General features: G+C 40.0%; 1 protein-coding gene across 2 annotated transcripts in view; it reads right to left on the bottom strand.

Annotated features, from left to right (window-relative positions):
• Positions 1–14,323, bottom strand: part of GPAT3 (glycerol-3-phosphate acyltransferase 3) — a 77,449-nt gene extending 63,126 nt beyond the window's left edge. For both annotated transcript variants that reach the window (XR_005649217.1, XM_039845632.1), the window contains exons 1-2: positions 14,183–14,323; positions 6,747–6,813 (exon numbers count right to left, since the gene is read on the bottom strand). Coding sequence is in view for 1 of the 2 variants with exons in the window: in XM_039845632.1 (XP_039701566.1) it covers positions 6,747–6,813; positions 14,183–14,323 (208 nt within the window). In the remaining variant the exon portion in view is untranslated. The remainder of the gene's footprint in view (positions 1–6,746; positions 6,814–14,182) is intronic.
• Between the last annotated feature and the right edge of the window lie 4,454 nt (positions 14,324–18,777).

The raw sequence follows: 18,777 nt of genomic DNA, 5'->3' as shown, positions 1-18,777 counted from the left end.
AAATGAGAAGATTTTAATCCCAGATATAAATACCAATCATAGAAATGGGGTGGGGTAGAAGCATAGACACTGTAAACAGTTGTCAGTCAACACTTCAGAAAAACCAACAGTCATTTAGAATAACAGGCAGAGTTTCATTTTAACATCCCATTCAATGTAATGTTGACCCATATATTGACTGACAGCCCACATTAACTTGGTTGATTTGGATATAGCTAATTTGATGAAACAAGAAATTCCACAACAGCATCCATAAAGCCCCATCATCAAATGAGCCACCAATTCAATTAAAATGTGAGCGTTATGGTTTGACACTTATGCATTGGTATCTTTGATTATAATGCTAAACCAGATTCATTTCTTCAAAAATTTTGTTGATGATTTGAGATTAAAATGTTATGTTTTTCCTAGTATGTAACAAAGCCAACACTCAGGAGAGACATTTTCATCTGTAGAAGAGTCACCTCCGCCTTCAAAGGGAGAATAAGAAAGCACTGACCAGAGGAGCTAGTAAGGAGGGCATGGTTTAGGGTAGGGAAGGGAAGGGTGGCAAGGGATTTTGAGTAGAAAATACAAACCGGGATTTCTTCTCAGAGTGCCTTTGACTAGCAACGTGATCTGAAGCAAGTTACTTGACCTTCTTTACCTATAGTTTCCTTATTGGTGAAATGAGGATTAGCAAGACCTTCCTTGTGTAAATAATTTTGCACAGTGAAGTCAGCGTTCAACAAATGGTAATAATGAATATTATTATTGACAGGTTCTTGTCTGTGAGGTAAAAACAAAATAAAGAGGCTCTGGAGTTATGATTGGGGTTTTCTCTGGAGGGGTAGGGTGGCCGAAAGGGGTGTGGGGATGGGGAGGTTGGTTGTGGGAACAATTCTAAAATGACAAGCTGGATTTTTAATTTGATGGGCACCTAACGAGATGTCTGGCACTCCCAACAGTAAAGAGAATTTCCCTAAATAAATACGGGATATATTCCTAAGTTGACTATCTTATCGTCTCATCTAATTATCTTCTCACTCTCAAAAAACCCTTAAGTCTCAGTTTCACCAGCTTTTCCAAACCTCCGCAATTCTGAGATGCGGGTACCCTCTTCTAGACTGCTGAGGGGGTTGGGACCAAAAGAGCTAAATCTCCAACAAGATTTCCAAAGATTAGTTAGTGCTGGGAATAGAAAGATTTAAAAGCTGCTTATATTAGTAACGTGTTTTTGTTTGTTTTGTTTGTTTGTTTGTTTGTTTTTAAACGACAACAACAACAGCAACGACAAAAATAACTAATTTTACAGAAAATAGGGAGAGGGCCCTGGGCATGTCATCCACTTTGTTACTGCTATGTGAAAAGAAAAACAATCTGAAAAACAGCAGATAGTAGGTTTTATGAGCTTCCTAAATGGTTTCCTAGGAAGGGAGCCTCCCTTTCTGTGATTTACAGCTTAAATCACTCCTGTCTCATCCATCACCTCCACAATGCAGTTAAGACACAGGTGTGATCTGCCTTTCTACCTTCTTCTTCCCTGCTGGAACCACTCCTTCCTGCTTACTCATTGTTAGCCAGAATTAAATGCTAAGTCATCTACTTTCAGTGGTTAGAGCACATAGTCATATGTAGGTTTCTAATCCACTCTAAAGGTCCCCCCATTGGTTTATGAGGTGAAATTTGAAGGAAGATCCCTTTGTCTCATCTGTACCTTTCCTTAAGGAACTTGCCTCCCCTCCCACCATCCAGGGTTCTCTGCTAGCACTGTCTTGCACTCCGTCATTCTTCAAACCAGCCACCAAAAACTATAGAAAACAAGTTCTGCTCTTCCAAGGGCCTATTTGTTAGAAAACTAAAATAAGTTATGCTAATGATAGTGGAGATCAACAGATTAATGCATTATTCTCTAAGAGCAGCGGCTCCTAAAAGAATTGAAGGAGGGATGGGAGAAGGGAGAGGAGGGCTTTACCTCATGGGACATTTGGCAACCTCTAGAGACATTGTTGGTTGTCACCTGAGGAATGTGCTACTGTCATCTAGTGGGTAGAGGCCAGAGGTTATAGTGTAATAGATCTTCAACTTTGCTAGGAATTGCCAGATTGCCAAACATCTTTAACAATGCAAAGGACCTCTCCCTGTGACAAAGAATTATTCAGCCCCAAATGTCAGCAGGTCTGAGGTTGAGAAACAGCTCTAAGGAGTAATATATATTTTGATTAAAAACTTCTTTGTTCCACAAGTTTAAGTTTAAGTTCCAGGAACTAGTCAGGCTAAATGGAGACGTGGTTTGGAGCAGGTAACCATCAATCACACCCCTGAGACAGGTACCTGTTTTTCAATCATAAAACTAGTTCCGTTCATCAGACTAAAGACTCTAGCTGAATGATTATTGATATTTTATTTGTTTTTAAATTTTTATGTTTAAAATATAAGTTTAACAAAAATATGAGTTCAACAAAGAAAAAAAAGATACCCATTTTCATATTTGCTTCAGATACTTTTAAAGAAAAAATTATAGATACAATGAAAGCCTACCTTATATATATTGGCTATATATAAGATATTAAGAAATTATTATGTTGTTAAAGGGATAATAGCACTGTTGTCATTTGTTAAAGTCCTTTTTTAAATGCATGAAAAGACTTGAAATTTTGTGCATGCATTGAATAAGTTAGCTAAAAAATGAGGAGTGATGGATGAAACGAGTGTGGTAAAATCTTGACAAATATTGGCTATATGGAGCTCATTATACTATTTCTCTATTTTTTTATATGTTTGAAAATTGTTGTCATTATCATCATCATCACTATCAGGTACAAGACTTACCAACAGGAACAGACTAATAAAGCAGGTAGACATTCAGGTGTAATAAAGAAAATCTCAACATATAATGCTTCCATATCCCATAATTGGATTATTTTTCTCTATGTGAGTAGCTAGACAAGTTCCAGTATTTTATCAATAAGATAACTCCATTAAATGCATTACACTCCACATTCTTGAGGACAGCAGATACTGATGTTCAGAAAGTTTACACCATGACAATAGTACTACACCAACTTAGCTGATGTAAACAGATTATCAAAAATGGCCTGCCCCAGGCAAAATGAGTAAAGAAGAATGATACTCCTCAAATGTCTATTAAAAAATATTATTCCACATTTTCAGTGACTTCAGTAGCTTTGATTAATGTTGATGTAACTAATGTTGTACAGGCATCAACATGGTTAGTCGAATCTCACAGATAAAACTCCAAGAGTAAAACCAGAGGGAAACGTTAGGCACCCTGTTTTCTCTCCGAATTGGTATTACACTAGAAGCTTCACAGTAGCACTTTGCCCTTCATATGTCGGCATTGGGGGAAAGAAGGACTGGGGGGCAAAAAATACAGGGCAGAAGAGAAACTTAGCACAGGGGCTTAATTAACAGCAGGCCACATAAGCCAAAATCCTTACACGTGGTGCCCACTGGAGTAGGGCAACATGGAAGACCTGAGAAGGTGGCACGCAATTCCCACTGCAGTGCTGAGTCAGACCAGCAACACACTCCAGGGAATAGTGCCAAAATGACTAAGCCACAGCCTCTGTTTATTCGTATTGTATGTGACTCACACTCCTACAGCTAGGGCAAATGCAGCCCTTTATTTCTGCCTGTTGACTTTTGGTTGGTAATCATTTAAAATGTTCTATTATCATAACGCGATTATAGTGAAATTAATCTTGAACCATAAAAATGACAGAATTAATTACATTCATTACAATTACAATCAAAATTATGAACTCATCGAGTCTGATAGCACAATATATCCAGGAAATCAGTCAGGTATCCAAAGATTGATACTGGTGGCACGTAATAGTCAAATGATCCCTAGCACTATTAACAATGAAGTAAAATCAAGGTTTCCAAAAACTCAGTCAGACCACATCGCAGGGTGCAAGGAGATGCATCTGTCCTATGGCTGGAGTGGTGAAAGCATAGCTGATGCAAAGACGCAAAGGACGCAATACCCTTCTGTCCACAAGAGCTTTCTAGTGCATCAGCTCTCCAGGACCAAATACTAAGGTGGAAGGTAATTCTATATTCTCCAATGAACTTGAATGCTCAGTATAACACAGTTACTTGAGGTGGGGTGGGGGAAGGGCGATTTTCTTCATCATTGTATTAACCATGAGGACAAGCCCTTAAACCTAGAAGAGAAAGGTTTAATAATAGAGCTTCTTAAAGAGATATTACTCATGATCATATCTGCAGCTTGACAAATCAGACGGTTTTTTATAGAAGAAAAAAATTTCTATAGCTAAAGACAGAAAAGAATAATTTAACCACAAAGATATTATTTCCCAAGCTTCAGCTTTCCGTTGGCTTATTCAATAAATGCACAGAAGAAATATAATCTAAGACAGGTTTAAGTGGAGAGAGAGACTTGAAAAGTGTTTCGAAAAATGTGCTTCATCAAGTAAAAGAACAGCAGAAGGAATTTTTTTGGTGCAGAAAATAAATATAACTGTTTTCCCTGTTTAGCTAATCTCTCCTCAGTATCCCAAACCTATTGTCAGCACTACTTCATTCAGACATCTCGAAATCACACTCTTACTCCCTGGGAGCCTTGGCCTGGCTGTGACCTGGCCCAAACTTGACCGCCTCAACACAGGCTTGTGCTATATTGTTGGCTGTAGTACAGAGACATGATGCTGCAAGGGCTGAAGACTATACCAGCCAGGCACACAAGTGTTCAATGTGTTTCATCATCCTCAGCCAGTCTGTCTAGGACTGAGATATCTCTCTGCTGACTCCAAACACCCGGATATATCAAGAGGGCACACACCCTAGAACAGGGCTCCCAAGGCATGACGTAAGTCAGGCTGGGCGTGGAGGGGCATACCATGCATAGCTGTGGGACTAACAGAGATGAAAGCAGCACATATCTGAGCCCAAATTAGATCCCACATTGTCCTTTGCTTTTGTACCTATTTTAGCAGTGGCCTGTCAGATGTCTGTCTCCCCACAAGAACCATGGTTTAATCCTCTTTGGTTCCCCCGAAATGATAGTGTAAGGATCCCTCTTACAGGTAGCAAATACTTGATAACTGCTATAGTCAATTCCTAATTTCATAGGCTAAAAGGAAGAGCAGCTACTCTGAATGAAATATGACAAATTTTAGGCATCAGACTTACTCTAAACCATTATGATTTATATCTTCTCCTCCTGTTCATTTCTACTCTTTCCTAGAGGCACCATGGAAAAAAACGAAGACCAAAAATAGAAAAGACAGATGCAAGACCAAAAATAAACAAACAAATAAATGAACAAACAAACAAACAAACAAATCCAACAAGTGAAAATATTCACTTCTACATAAGGTAAAAAAACTAAGCCACTGTTACTGGCCACCCTCACCTAGTGAATTTTTAATCCTCCTAACCCACCAAATTGAAACACCTTGCACCTTTTTAAATTCATAGCCCAAGACATGCACCACCACCACCCCAATCTATAGGACCCCATAGATTGTCACTCAAGATCAATAACAGTCCCAAACTCGCCAAGTACAACACAAAATGAGCCAAAAAATTTGTTCTCTCCTTAAACATAAGGATGCATATGAAAAAATGTACCCAACTCAGAAAAATAAAAAATTAGATCTGCTATATCTGAGAAACAGGTATCTGGCACTAAAAAAAGGATCAAGCAGAGCCATAAATTTCCAATCTGAATAAAAAATGTTATCAGTGATAATACTTTGGTGTTTAAGTAGACATGATAAAACTCTACCAGTTGTTTAAATCATTTGAACATCACAATCAATTACACAAAAATACACAGATGTTTTCACTCAGATATGTTATTTCCAAAATACACTACAGTATACAGTTTCTACAATTCCTCTTACACAAGCCTCCAGAAGATAAACTGCTCCTAGTGAAGCGTTTGACATTTTGACTTTCTTTAATCCTGAATTAGATGGACACAAAATTGTTTCAATAATTATTTTTGAAAAACGCATAAAAAGCTTAGTCTTTTAATTAAATGTGGTGATTCATTTCTTCCTAATTTTATAGCCATCGCTCCCATAAAGTTCTACTCCTGGTGTCTTAAACAATTTTACCCCAAGTGAAAGAGTTTTTATAATAAAAGCAAAGCTCACAAATAGAAGCAGTGACTGGTTAGCTCGGTTGATTTGTTAATTCACTTCTAACAAAACTAAACGAGTTTCTTTACTGCAGGACATTTCTGAACCTTTATTTCTGTGCAATATTACTCTCCAAAAGGAAGGAGTAGTATGTGGTGATTCCCAAGCTTATAGCACGGGGGAGTTATTTTTTATTTCATGTATTACCAATTAGCCTTTAGCAGGAAAGAGTATTCTGAGGAACATACTTTGAGAACTACAAATTAGAATAAAATGAAAATGAAACTTCAAAAATAGGTTTAATTAATTCCCAGGTAGTCCAGATAGTCTTTTTTTTTTTTTTAAACCATTGACTACATCTTCAAAACCATGGACAGCCACCTTTAAATGCACACCTTTAGAAATACCCTGTAGAACACATAGATGAACTATCAAATATTATCTCCTTTACAGTAACAACTCACTCAAAACTCAGAAAACTGCTATTTTGCACAAAGAGAATTATGAACAATCCAAAGCCTTATAGAACGCACTGCTTATTTCAAGTTCAAATTGAGTAGATGTAAATGGGATATTTTACATCATCATATTTTGGATATTTTAGCCATCGTAATGAAAAGGAAGACTTACCAACAGAAGCTGAGTTTTTAATAAATGACTCTTCTGGGACGCTTTTTTCAATTCGCAATGTGGCCCACTGTTCAAAAACAAGAAGTATTCATTTAAACTGTTCCACAGACACAATGGAGAGTACTTAAACCATGCTTTTATGGATAAGTAAAATTAAACATTAAGCCTTGGCACTCTTTGAATTAAAGTGATCCCCCAGCGAACCTCGGATGTAGCAATATCCCAGACCCAGGGATACTCTTATGTTAGTTACTGATGATGCCCTAATAGAAGGAAAAGATCATGTTTACTCTCTTTAAACCCCTCCCACATACCTTGTATCTCAATAAATTACTACTTCAAAAGATAGTGAAACATGTTGGGCATGAGCACAGGTTATGACATCAAGACTCTCTGGGTTTAAACTTACTTAATAACTCTAGGCTTCAGTTTCCTCATCTGTAAAGTGAGGATAATAGTTCCCATCCCATCAAGTTGCCATGAGGATTAAATGAGATTAACACATGTAAAAACCAGGACCTAAAGAATAGCTATTATTTTCATAACAAATTAGACATTCAAGAATGAGACACATTCAAAAAGGCCTAATTGCCAGCATCAAAGATAAGCTTGCAGAAAGAGATAGCATGAGATCTGGAAAGCTGAAAAGGAATCTGTGAAGTTGACAAATAAAGAAATCATATGCCCACCTGGTCACTTATGTTTTAAGATGCATAGGAAAAATGTTATGATTATGAGGATCCACAGATTTGAGAAAAGTTAAGGGCAGGAAAAATCAGCTCCCAAATACCAAGATGTGACTTGTCATTTTCTTTATACTTTGTTTTTACATTTCCAAAATTATCTACCATTACCATCATAGTTCAAACACTACAAGTGAACTTTGCTGACAGCATTCCAGAAAATCTAAATGGCTATTTTTCTAGTTTAGAAAAGAAGCCTTTAAAATATTATTTAGATGACTACAATTCCAGAAGCTACCAATGGCTAAATTGACTGATTTGGGGTAGGGGAAGAGCAAAATAAGAGGTAAAATACATTGTGATAATTATAATTAACACATGTAAAAACTGTGAATTTAAGTGCCCTTAAAGGGGCAAAAAGACAGAATTTATTAAATATATCAAGGCAAAAATCTCAGTTATTGCTAAATTCAGAGGGATTAAACACAGGTGAAAAAACAATTTCAAATAAGTAAGAAAATAACTGATAGAGAATAAACACCCTAAAACATGTACATAAAGGTCAAAGAGTAAGGCATGATCTGAATACATCAGGACCTCTGCATACCATCCCTAAGAGCCAAGTAAGAACGTGTAATTTGTGCTTAGAGAACAGCCTATAAATAGAGGCTTAATCTTCCCGGCTTCAAGTGGCAAATCACAAATGATAATAAGACTCAGTCTTAATTTGGTTGTGTCTTTTTCTCTTCCTAGCTGGCTTAGTGTAGGAGTTCTCAAATTCTAGACCTCCCACCTTTTCTCAATAGAGGTAAAGGTTTATTTCTATAGTTTTCAACTTAAAGCTTTGGTCATTTGTAAGTAGACCAAAGCTTTGGTCATTTGTAAGTAGATTAAAGATATGATTAAAATAAAATATTGTAAACAATCAATCTTTATTAATCTTGGAGCTCAATTTTTTTTATTGTAGGCATGTGATTTTATACTTTATATAAATAGTAATTACCTTCAATGAGGACAATTATTGTATGCTCATATGATGGAAAATATTGATATTTTGTGGCTATTATGGTTTGTCTGAATTGTATCCCCCCAAATTCATATGTTGAAGCCCCAAGCCCCAGTACATCAGAAAGTAACTGTATTTGGATCTAGGACATTTAAAGGAAGAGATATGTTAAAGTGAAGTCTTTAGGGTGGGCCCTAATACAATCTACCTGGCATCCTTATAAGGAGAGGAAATTTGGACGAACAAAGGGACACCAGAGATGCACAAACACAGAGGAAAGGCCATGTGAGGACACAGCAAGAAGGCACCCATTTGCAATCCAAGGAGAGAGGCCTCAACCTGCCAACACCTTGATGAACTTCTAGCCTCCAGAAAGAACTGTGAGGAAATAAATTTCTGTGGTTTAAGCCACCCAGTCTGTGGTAGTTTGTTATGGTGGCCCTAGCAAACTAATACAGGGGCATTGATCAAATATCATAATGTGCTACAAAGAGCTTTATGTTCTGTCACCAGGCAAGTTTCAGAACACGTAACATCTCCTGAAGTGGTAACTCCAAAGGTCTGTCCTACAGAATGCAGTTACAGTGTTCAAGGCTAGCAAATTTTAAGGTTGGAGGAGAAGTCATTTATTGCAAAATGGAATTTATACTGGAAAACCTCTTTCTTCTTCGGGTTTACTCTCCAGTGAAAGTGAAAATGTGCCTATGCTCTGCAGCCAGATAAATGTACGAATGAATTGCAGTTCTGCCACATCCAGGCTGTAATCATCTCAGACAAAATACTTTAACGCCTTGGGGCCTCATTTTCATCATCTCTAAACCAGAGGCAATTACCAAATGTTGTTGTAAGATTAAAGAAAATAATCTATCCGATACCACCACACAATAGGCCACAAAGTAGAAAAATGTTGGCTTACTCCTCTCCCATACCCCACACTTCAAGTACTAAAATAACCAAGTTTTTTTTCGGACCATCCTGTGCCATTTCCCAAAAAATAGCTATTCTTCTTTCATCACGCCAGCTTCTCTAGCTGATCGAGACAGCCCAACGCAGAGGCAAAGTGTCTCTTCAGAGATTTTAAATCTCTTCCAGAGGTATCTCAGAATACATCTGCCTCACGAAACCAGGAAAGGTCCAGCTCTGTCCACAAGACGGCTCTGAAGTACAGTAGTGGCGTCTAACAAATCCCATTACTACTCCCCATCTCACGCTCCCACTACCAAAGACAGTTCAAAGATACTTTCAATCAGGTTCTCACTCTACTTAATTTCAAAATCCCCTTGAGGGAAAAAAAGCAGCTGTCCACAATGCACAGAAAAGAGATTAAGTCTAATTTTTAAAGCTTAGGCCAAAAACTTGCAAAAATGTGACACCGTCACCTAGACAATTACAACTTTCAGTTTTTACACTAAAGAGACATTTAAGAAGTAACTAAAGAGAGGAGGAAAAGTACATAAAATTATATAAAAATTCAAAATGTTAGGCTTACTCAAATAATAGCAGGCCATCATCTGTAGCATAATAAAACAGTTTCTTGGCAGAGGCTGTCATCTCAGCAGAGTAAGAACTCAGGCTCTAGATTCAAATTAAAATTCTGATTCTACCACTGTATGACATTTATCTACTACTGTTGACAAATTTTCTCTGAACCTCCATTCCCTAATCTATCAATAAGAGTAATAATGGGCCCTATCTCAGAGAACTGTTGTGGAATTAAGTTAAATAAAAAGCACATTGCCTTAGTAGCTTTTACTATAACTTACGATTGTAAACAGCCATGGCCTTCTAACACATTCGTTGTATTTCGAACATCAGGGATAATAACTAAGTATTATGATAACATAACCATATGAATTATCGACATGCCTTTTTAAAAAGATGGAAAACTAACTGATGTATTGAAAAAGAGGGTAAGGGAAAGAATAATAAGTAAAATAAAAGGCAGGAATTATCTTCTCCAGGAATGCATGCTGACCCATCAAAGATATAAAGGTAGGTAAATCTTAGTCATAGAGTAGCAAAATAAATTTTAAAAAAATTTAAAAACCAGAGTGTTTAAACTCCACCAAGAGTTGAGCGCCTACTATGTATCAATTACTTTCATTCCCCTCTCCTCATTGTATCTGCACAATTACTCCAAGAGGTGTATTCCTATATACACATGTAAAAACTAAGGTTAAGATGTTAAGTGCCCTGTCTCACCTTAGGCCAATGAATAGCAATCCTTCACCACCCTCACTCTCATCATTAACCTAACAATTAAGTTTCATGATTGTGAATAGCATTTTCAACCTTTAATCCATGCTCCTCTCTGATAAACATAAAAAGTTCACAAATGCCCTTCTAGAGATTCAGATACATATCACCTAGATGGATCATTCACTATACACCCTCCCTCAGCCAAAAGTTTTACTTTTCATAGTTTGTATTCCTAAAACAATTTTCTCAATATAGATATAATATTTCTTAGAAATCATTGTATAGCCCTTGAAAATCACTGGTTTAGAGAATGACTAAATTTATTTTAAGAATTAAAGCTTCGTCCTTGAGTAGCTTGCCATATCAGGGGCTTATATACACATCTAGAATATGCAGCAATGCAGAGGCAGCATGCAGTAGGTGCTCAATAAATGATTATTATCTGAAATGATGGGCAGCTGAGGAGTCAGAGAAGAGCATATAGCTGAGTCAGTTACATGACAATTAGCAACTACCATACTCATTTATTCAGAAGGCACCCCACACATTTCAGCTTCCAGAATTAGCATTCATGGTCATGAAAAAGCCACCCATTGTCAATAAAACTTATAAAAGTAAACATATAATGTACAAAACTAAATGACCTTTTAAAGTAGTATGTAAATTGTAACATTTTAAGAAATTTGAGAAATCTCCAATTCCAATCAAAGAGACCAAAGAATGTTCTTGGGACTGGAATGCAAAAGAAACAACCAAATCAGTTGAGAACATACTAAGGAATAATGAGTAACAGAAAGGCTGGGCCTTGAATGGAATCTACAAAAGGGCAGGATATTTGTCCAGAACTAAAGATGTTCTAATACTTAATACTAATAAAGATTTCCTAACATTAAACGAGTGCAATTTTTAAGGGAACTATCCCTATAGTCAAGAAAAGCAATCCACTGTACTAACCCCGGCCTAACAGAAACGTCTGTGAAATATCTACTGCTGTTCTAGTTGAAGGATGAAAAGCCCTAGGTTGCCATTTCCCTCTCCTGTGCCTAAAGCAGATTTCACTGTGGGATCACAACTCTTTCCTGATAAGCCCAGCTTCTCCCAAACACGGGCCCTCCAGGCAGCTACAACCAACAAGTCAGAGCTGGCTCACAAAATGAATCCCCATTCTAATTCCACATATGCCAAGCATCTCTCTGACCTAATAACTTAGTCTTAGCAAAGAGGGTGGTTCCTTATGCTGCCACTCCCTGGTTTCTAAGCTAGGTGGTGTATCTCCCACTAAAATCAAATTTGGCATTCTTGAGCTTTTGATTAACAGAGAGTATATCTCTGAAAGTCTCTTCAAATCTAGATGGACAAAAATGAAAATCTGAGGCCCTGCCGAATTGAAAGCCTGATCCTGGAATGGAGTTATCCTTTCAAAGTATAGTAGCTATTGGCCAGGCTGACAGCAACTAGCTGTCCTCTCCCCTTGCCGTATCTTTAACTGTATCTTGAATTACTAAAACAAGAAATACAGGCATCAGCACCTGGAAGGCAGTGTGTGCGATTTACCTGCACTCTATTCTCAGTCGGGGCATAAATTCCAAAAGACATTACTGTGTGGGAGAACAGTTCAATCATTTCAGAGTTCTGAGAAAGCATGAACACCAGTTAAAAAAGATCAAGTGCTATGGGAGAATATTCTGAAGAAGTCTAACAGTAAGAGGCACCTATTGTTGCAGAAATGTTGCAAAACAAGAAAACCATGCACCACTATGAGAGTTGGAGAACTCAGGTTTATTACGTTGGTGGCCCCAGAAGAGCTAGCGCTCTGAAGATCTGGGCCCTGAGCTCAGGAGCAATTTTGCTTTTATATCCTCGCTGTTACAGTTAGCATGGGCTATGGGCAATTACAGAGCACATGATTTAGGAATTTAGGTAATACTTCTGTTATGGAGGCAGAACAATTATAGGGGAGATAGAGTCTTCAGTTGATCTCAAGACCACTCTGCCCTCTGGCCTATGCAGTAAGCATGTCCACAGAGGCAGAACAAAGAGGGGATTAGCTTTTTGAGTGCAAATTCCTCTTCACTATGACGTTCACAGTACAGTATGACCAAGTTCAGAGTGTTAAGTCAGTAAGAGAGGTTCAAACTGTGAGATATCTCTCAAGTAAAAACAATAGAACGTTCAAAACATAAGGGCTGAGGATGAAGAATCACATATAACTTCAAAAGACCAGACAGAAAAATAACCGCAAAAAGAAAGTGCAACAAAAATCTGGGGGTAAAACAGGAGATTATTAGCAGGTAGAAGAGATTTGCAAGAAATTAGTAGGTAGGAGATTAGCAGGTAATCTCCAGGTAGGAGATTGTATATCTGGGAGCCACCCCACTAGCTAGGAGAGAAGAGTACATAAAGCCAAGTCCTGGGGGCAGACAGAAAATAAGAGCAGAAAAATGAGAACCCACATTAGAAGGTACTGTAGAAGTTAGAATAACAAAGACACGAGAATCTAAAAAATAATAACATTCCTCTAATAGCAGCAAACACTTATATAGTACCTAACATGTACTGGTACCCTTCTAAGATGCTTGACATAGCTTAACTTACTTAAAGAGGTGTTATTGTTACTCCTGTTTTATAGATTAGAAAAATGAGGAAGAAGTAGGTGACTTCCCTAAAGACATGTATTGAGAAGCAAAGCTGGGATTTTGGCAAATCTGTACTCCTAACCACTAGGTAAACACGCCCTCTTCTCAGTTAAGACCACTTCATTCAAACAAACCACTGTACTTCTCTGAGCCTCTGTTATCACTTCCAAGGCTTTTGGGGAGCAGATGATGAGATAGTAAATGGGAAAACCCTTTGTAATTTAATATACCCTGTATAAGGGTACTCTGCAGTTGTTCCCCACCAGGCCCACTTCCATCTAATACCTTTCTTTGCAGAATTTGGAAACGAGATTAGGGAGAGCTGAGGTCAATAACATTTCAAGTGCCATTGTTCAGATAAAATTTCCATGACTCCATTAAAATATAATCAGATTTTTTTTTTTTTCCTACCACTCAGCAATTGGTTTCTTATCCTGAGCATAAACTAGAACATGATACCTTTCTGGACAGAATGCCTTAGTACATGAAGGGACGTCTGAAACTTGGGGCTGTAAAAATTAAAGTGAGTGAAATGACAGCTGTACTGCATAATGGATAAAAAGAAATGCGATGATATAAAAGGCGGTCACACTGTTATTCTAATCAGTTAATAACAACAACAACAACAACAACAACAACAGGACAAGGGGTAGGATGGTTCTGCTATCAACCAGAGGAACAATAAGGTGTTCCAGTAATCTCAGCCGGGATCCCTTCAGCTCTGCGGGAGAAGCCGGGAGGCTGTCTTGGAGCTTCCTTGGAGGATAAACCGAAACGCACACTCCTGCGAACCGCTGACCTTCCGAACTGGTCCCCTCGCGTCAACTCAATTCTATCCTCGGCCCCCACCTCCCCGGATTCTACGTCAAGCGCTCGGAGGTGCAGGGACGCCGCCTCCCTGCTGGCACTCACCTCTAAAGTTTTCACCAGGATCTTCATATAGATCTCAGAAATGCCCAAAGACACCCCAAAGGCAGAAGGCAGGAGGATGAAGCCGAGCACCAGCGTCAGCCAGATGGAAAAGATCTTCACGGCCAGCTCTGCGCCCTCCATGGCTTGGCGTTCCCTTTCGAAAAGGGTCCTAGAAGAAGTCCGCGAGCGCGTGCTGTCCCTGTCCCCAGGCAATCGGGCGGCAGCTCCGCGAGCAGAGACGGGTCAGCGCCGCCGCCTGCCCGCACTCACCTCTGCCGCGGAAAAAAAGAGAGGAAGGAAAAACTTTCAGAACGCCGATAATTTCCTTCCTTCCTCTTCGGCTCCTCCTCGCTCCAGCGGGTTAACTCTTTCTCCGCGAAGGCTCAGGCCCGCGCCGAAGCCACCGCAACGCACCAGACCTAGGAGCACCCGCAAGAAGAAGGGGGCTAGGGCGAGCGATGGGGCTCAGCGGCGCGGGCAGGGCGCGCGAGTGCAGCCGGGAACGCGCCCTACGCTCTGCCTGATTTCCTCTGGGTGGCGATCGCGACAACTCAGCGGTGACTCACAGAGGACCTCTGGGAGCGAGGATCCCCGCCAGCACACCGCACCGCAGCACCGGCCGCGACGGAACTGGCGCCAGGCCCAGGACTGTGCTGGCGGCTGGCCGCGCTCCGCCGCCCGACGCCCTATTTCCGCGCGTTGCCCTCGCCCCCCCTCCTCCGCCACCCAACCGGGAGCATCCAGCGGTGACCTCCTCTAAGAGCGCTGCAGCCTCCTGGGCGTCCTCGGTTCTCCCACTCCCCCTGTCCCCCACCCCCGACCAGGACTCAGCGAAAGTCCCGTAGGGCGGAGAGTTTTCATCTGAAACTGTTAGCATTTTCTTCACCCCCAAAATGAACTACTGGCATGTCCGGGACTCTTGAGAAGGTCTTGTTTGTGTGGGTGTAAAACGACCTCTGGGAAGAGCTTTCAGGGAGAGAGAAAAGCTCAGAGCGCTGCTGAGCTGCCGCTGGCGCCGCTTCTAGGTCTCCCACACCTTCCCCTCCGTCCCGTACGGAGCTGAGCTAATCAGCGGGGTGAAAAGCTCTCCCCACAAGGCGCGTACTCCACTTAGACGCCATCTCCCTAACACAGAGCTCCTTCGGCTGAGGGTCGCACTCTTGCCGGGGTAATTTCCCAACCACAGCTTCCCCTATCATTCACCCGACACTCTCAAGCTCACCGAAACTGCAGAAATATGCCAGGCCCGCGCAAGCCTTCACCAAGCTGACAGCGCCTCCTGGATATTCAGTCCCCGCACTGCTACCTTGCTAGCTAGTGCTGATTAGAACAATGAAGGGCAGAACCCTATACGGGTATTTACTACTCTACGGTTCGTGTCTCTTAAAGACCGGATCTGATTTTAAGAATGAGCATGAGAAGGAATGTTGAAAGTGTAGTATATAAGAAAATCGAGCTGCTCGGGGTTTCCAGATCATCACTGAATGGGACCAAAATTTCATACAGTTCTCTTTCGCGTGTTATTTCAAGCTGGAAAAACTGGGAGGGCCAGCAAACTGAATGGAAACAGGGTTGGTAGCCAATATTGCAAAGAAAGCCGCCCTTACCCAGGGTGTGGAGAAGTGGGAGATGGAAGAAAGGCGAGAAGCTCCACTGCAAATGTAAATATTTTTCCCTGCATCTCCTGCCAGGTAGGTATCACAAACCTCCTGCCCCACTAAGAAGGGAGGGAAATTACAACTTGGTCATAAAAACAAAGTTATGAATGAAGACATTTCAGGCATTTGTTTTCTTAAAATTAAACCTCTTCATAGTCTGCCAGTTTATAAAAACAAGGAAAACACAATTGCTAAAATCTTTCCAAAATCCTTGCTGAAAACAAACACAGATTTAGCACAAAACTTCAAAGATTATACTGACCCATTTAATACTATACGTTCAGGCAAAACTTACTCTCCTTTTACTTCCTAAGGAATGCGAAATGTACCAAAGTTTACCCAACAAAGTCCCAGCAAAATTTGCCGGACAAAGCAGGCAGCTTTGGGAAGACCTCTTTCTGCCTATCCAGACACAGATGCTGAGTGCCCAGAATCTCCAATGATTTCTGTTGCTCATGACTTAACTCCGTGTTTTCTTTGTTTTGAGTTCTTTACTATTATGGAAGAGTTATTGTCCCACAGAATGGTGAAATGGTAATGAAGAGGAAATTTCAGGAATTTTCCACTCAAATGTTTAACCTTGTAATCAGCTCTTTGTCTTGTTTTTGTAAACATGCTTGCTGCATAGGCCAAAGGGCAAGGTGGTCTCAAAATCAACTGAAGACTCACTGCCCCCCACCTTGGAATGTTCTATCTAGATAACAGATGTATTCCTTTAGTGCTTAAACAGATGTACTCCCTTTCGTGTGTTTGCAGATAAGCCCTATTGTGCTGGCTGGAAAATTACTGCTTGACTATCGCCCATGGGAACATAGGCTATCATCCATGGGAATATAACATTCTAACAATAAGCTTTCTGCTTCTGTACCCCCGCTTGCACACTCAACCTATGGGATGACAGGTAGTGAATAGGAGAAAAATAGACTTTTGTGTTTAAGACACAATGAGGAATGGGATTTAGGGCTTAAAAACTCTGTACCACTACATTTCGGGGCTGCTTAATTTGGGGTCTGCGTACTCCTGGCAGACCCAGCTGGCTGAATAAAGAGTGTGTTTCCTATAACTCACTGATTTCTGGTGGTCCATGTGTCTTTCGGTGGCTGGCAACTATAACACTATAAAAGAAAATTTTTCCCTGAGCTCTGGGCCCAGATTTTCAGAGCACTAGCTCTTCTGCGACCACTAGTGTAATAAAACTGAGTTTCTCCAACCCTCCAGGTGCTGCTTGATTTCTCACTGGTCTGAGTCCTTGTAATTTTTATGCAATAGTAATGACATGCAATTTGGAGTCTTAAATTGACTCCAGCCCAGACACTTATAAGTTTGAACAATTCGTTTAGTCCTTCTGTGCTTTGTCTATCTCACCAGTAAATGGATTCTTTTTAAGGTCAAATGTGATTGTGTTTGAAACCACTTGTGAATGACAAAGCTCTCTGCAGGGATCAAAAGGCAGCCTACCGCAAGTGCAAAAGCTCTCCTCTATCTTTTTCTCACCTAAAACACAGGAAAGCCAAGATAAACTCACCTTTTCAGTGATGAGGGAGGGAAAAGGAAGAGAAGAAATGGCAGAGGTCCCACTGTTCCCTTTATACCCTCCCTTTGACTCACCTCTCTCTTCTCCTATTCCCTTTAAGGCTCATTCAATTAAACCTAGGTAGAACCCCTATTCCCTTCCTGCAATTAGGACCCTCTTCACTTACTGGATTAGTTTTCCAGGGCTGCCTTAACAAATTACCACAAACTTAGAGACTTAAAACAACAGAAATTTATTCTCAGTTCTGAAAGCCAGAAGTCTGAAATCAAGATGTCTGCTGAGTCACATTCCCTCCAAAGGCTCTAGGGGAATATCTTTCCTTTGCTTCTTCCAACTTCTGGTGGCTCCCAGCACAACCTGGCTTGGGCCTGCATAACTCCACTCACTGCTTTAGGTTTCACATGGCCTTCTTCCTACGCCTTTTCTTCCTATTTCTTTAAAGACAGTTATCATCCTTGATTTAGCGCTCTCCCTAATCTAGGATGATCTCATCTTGAGATTTTTGCTTACTCTACAAAAATCTTTTTTCCAAAAGATATTATATTCACAGAAACAGGCATTTAGGATTTGGACATATCTCTTGGGAGGCTACAATTCAACCCAATACATATACTATCTCTGTAAACTGGGATAATACACATATATGGAGAGGTTGTTATTGGGGTTGGAGATTATGTATTTAAAATTTAGCTGATAGCAAATGTTCAATAATAAGGTTTTTTGTACAATCCCGTTTTTACCTATTGTTCTAGAATATATTTAAGTAACACTTCCTTTCACTCTCAAAAATGTCCTGGTTTGAATGCTAAGTCACATGATTCCTTTATGCCTACATAATTTCTAAGATCCCTTCCAGTCTAAAATATTAGATTCTTTGACAAAACTCACTGTCAAGTCCCTGCATGACCCCTTGTGAATATCTGATGCCAAATGTTGTATTGAAACGTGAAGAAAAAGGATTAGCATCTAGTCCAGAGCTTCTCAAACCTTACTGGGTAGAAATCCTTGGGGCACTTGTAAAAGGCAGATTTTTAGTCAGTAAGGCTGGGAGGGGGACTGAGATTCCGCATTTTAATGAACTCCCAGATGATGTTGATGTTGGTCTACCAACTACGCCGTGAGCAGCAAGCCCTTAGAATATGGCCAAAGAGGGGAGTGTTATATTTAAGTGATAACAAAAGGCTGTGAGGTCCAGGTAAGTCTTTGGAAGCCAACATAATAAAGAATTGATTCTGAAGAGCTGACCCCAGAACTCCTATTATTTGTATCTTCTTCATATCCTTGCTTTGACAACAATTATGGGCAATGGGAATAGGTTAAAAAATTTTGAGCAAATATCAGTACTCTCATGAATAGATGTTTATGGCAAATATGATGTCATAGTTGGAGCCCAATAATAAATA

This window comes from Pteropus medius, unplaced genomic scaffold, assembly GCF_902729225.1.
Source record: "Pteropus medius unplaced genomic scaffold, Ma_sr-lr_union100, whole genome shotgun sequence".
Classification (NCBI taxonomy): domain Eukaryota; kingdom Metazoa; phylum Chordata; class Mammalia; order Chiroptera; family Pteropodidae; genus Pteropus; species Pteropus medius.
Note: the sequence above shows the minus strand (reverse complement) of the source record. Positions and strands in the feature narration are given on the sequence as shown.